An 880-nucleotide genomic window follows, 5' to 3' on the forward strand; every position below is an offset into this window, starting at 1 on the left:
GGTGGCCCCGGTTGAGGTGCCCACGACGATGCTGTCCTCTTTCTGGTGAGGGAAACAGGGCCAGGGTTTGCAAGTGCAGATCAGGAAGAACAAGAAGGGAGCACTGGGAGGCAGGCAGGGACCGGCAGGCTCTCCCCCACCCACGCCTCTCTGCTCCTGCCAGCTCAAAGGCACTGAGCCGGGCAGCTCCTGCCTAAGCGCCTCTGGCCCAGCACAGAGGAGCCGAGATGGACCCCAGCTGCCTGGGGGGGCTCGAGAGGACTCACCTACCTCTGATACAGCCAGTGAAAGGACAGACGAGGTGCTGACAGTGTGGGACTCCACCAGCGTCCCCCGCTCCCAGTCCCAGAACTGCACCCTCCCGAAGGAGTCTGAGGTGACAACAGTGCCGCAGGAGAGAAAGGCGATGCTCCACACGATGCACTCGCGCTTCACCTTCTGCACGTGGTAGTTCACCATGATCCTCTGGACAGTTTGGCCTGAGATGGGAAAAGGATGGTTGGAGGTGGCAAGGGGATCCCTCCAAAGCATGGGATGTGCTGGTGCTGACAGTCCCGGGGTGGGAGACAAGCTGGGTTCACCCCCTGGGTGTGAGTTACCTGAACACACGTCAAACACGCGGAGAAAATCGATGGATCCGGCTGCTATGTGAGTGTCTGATGGATGCCAGGAGAGACACAGGATACGGCCTGCAGGGAAGGAAGCTCCAGACGTGACTCCGTGGACTCACAGACTCTTAGTCACCGGGACTGGGGCAGCCAAGAGAGGCAAAAAGGACAGAGGGACAATACCACCGCAGCACCAAGCCCGCCCAGACTCACCTTTCCGCCTGTCCAGGTTCCGCTCAAACTGGATCCCCCCAGGTATAACTTGGAAGAGC

General features: G+C 60.2%; 1 protein-coding gene across 1 annotated transcript in view; it reads right to left on the minus strand.

Annotated features, from left to right (window-relative positions):
* LOC104508405 (cirhin-like) overlaps nt 1-873 on the minus strand; it is a gene marked incomplete at both ends in the record, with an annotated part of 2,911 nt that extends 2,038 nt beyond the window's left edge. Inside the window, 4 exon segments of the mRNA XM_010150018.1 lie at nt 2-42; nt 271-479; nt 600-689; nt 822-873. Of these exon segments, the coding sequence (XP_010148320.1) occupies nt 2-42; nt 271-479; nt 600-689; nt 822-873 (392 nt within the window).
* Between the last annotated feature and the right edge of the window lie 7 nt (nt 874-880).

The sequence above is a fragment of the Eurypyga helias genome, unplaced genomic scaffold, assembly GCF_000690775.1.
Source record: "Eurypyga helias isolate BGI_N326 unplaced genomic scaffold, ASM69077v1 scaffold33830, whole genome shotgun sequence".
In the NCBI taxonomy this organism is placed as follows: Eukaryota; Metazoa; Chordata; class Aves; order Eurypygiformes; family Eurypygidae; genus Eurypyga; species Eurypyga helias.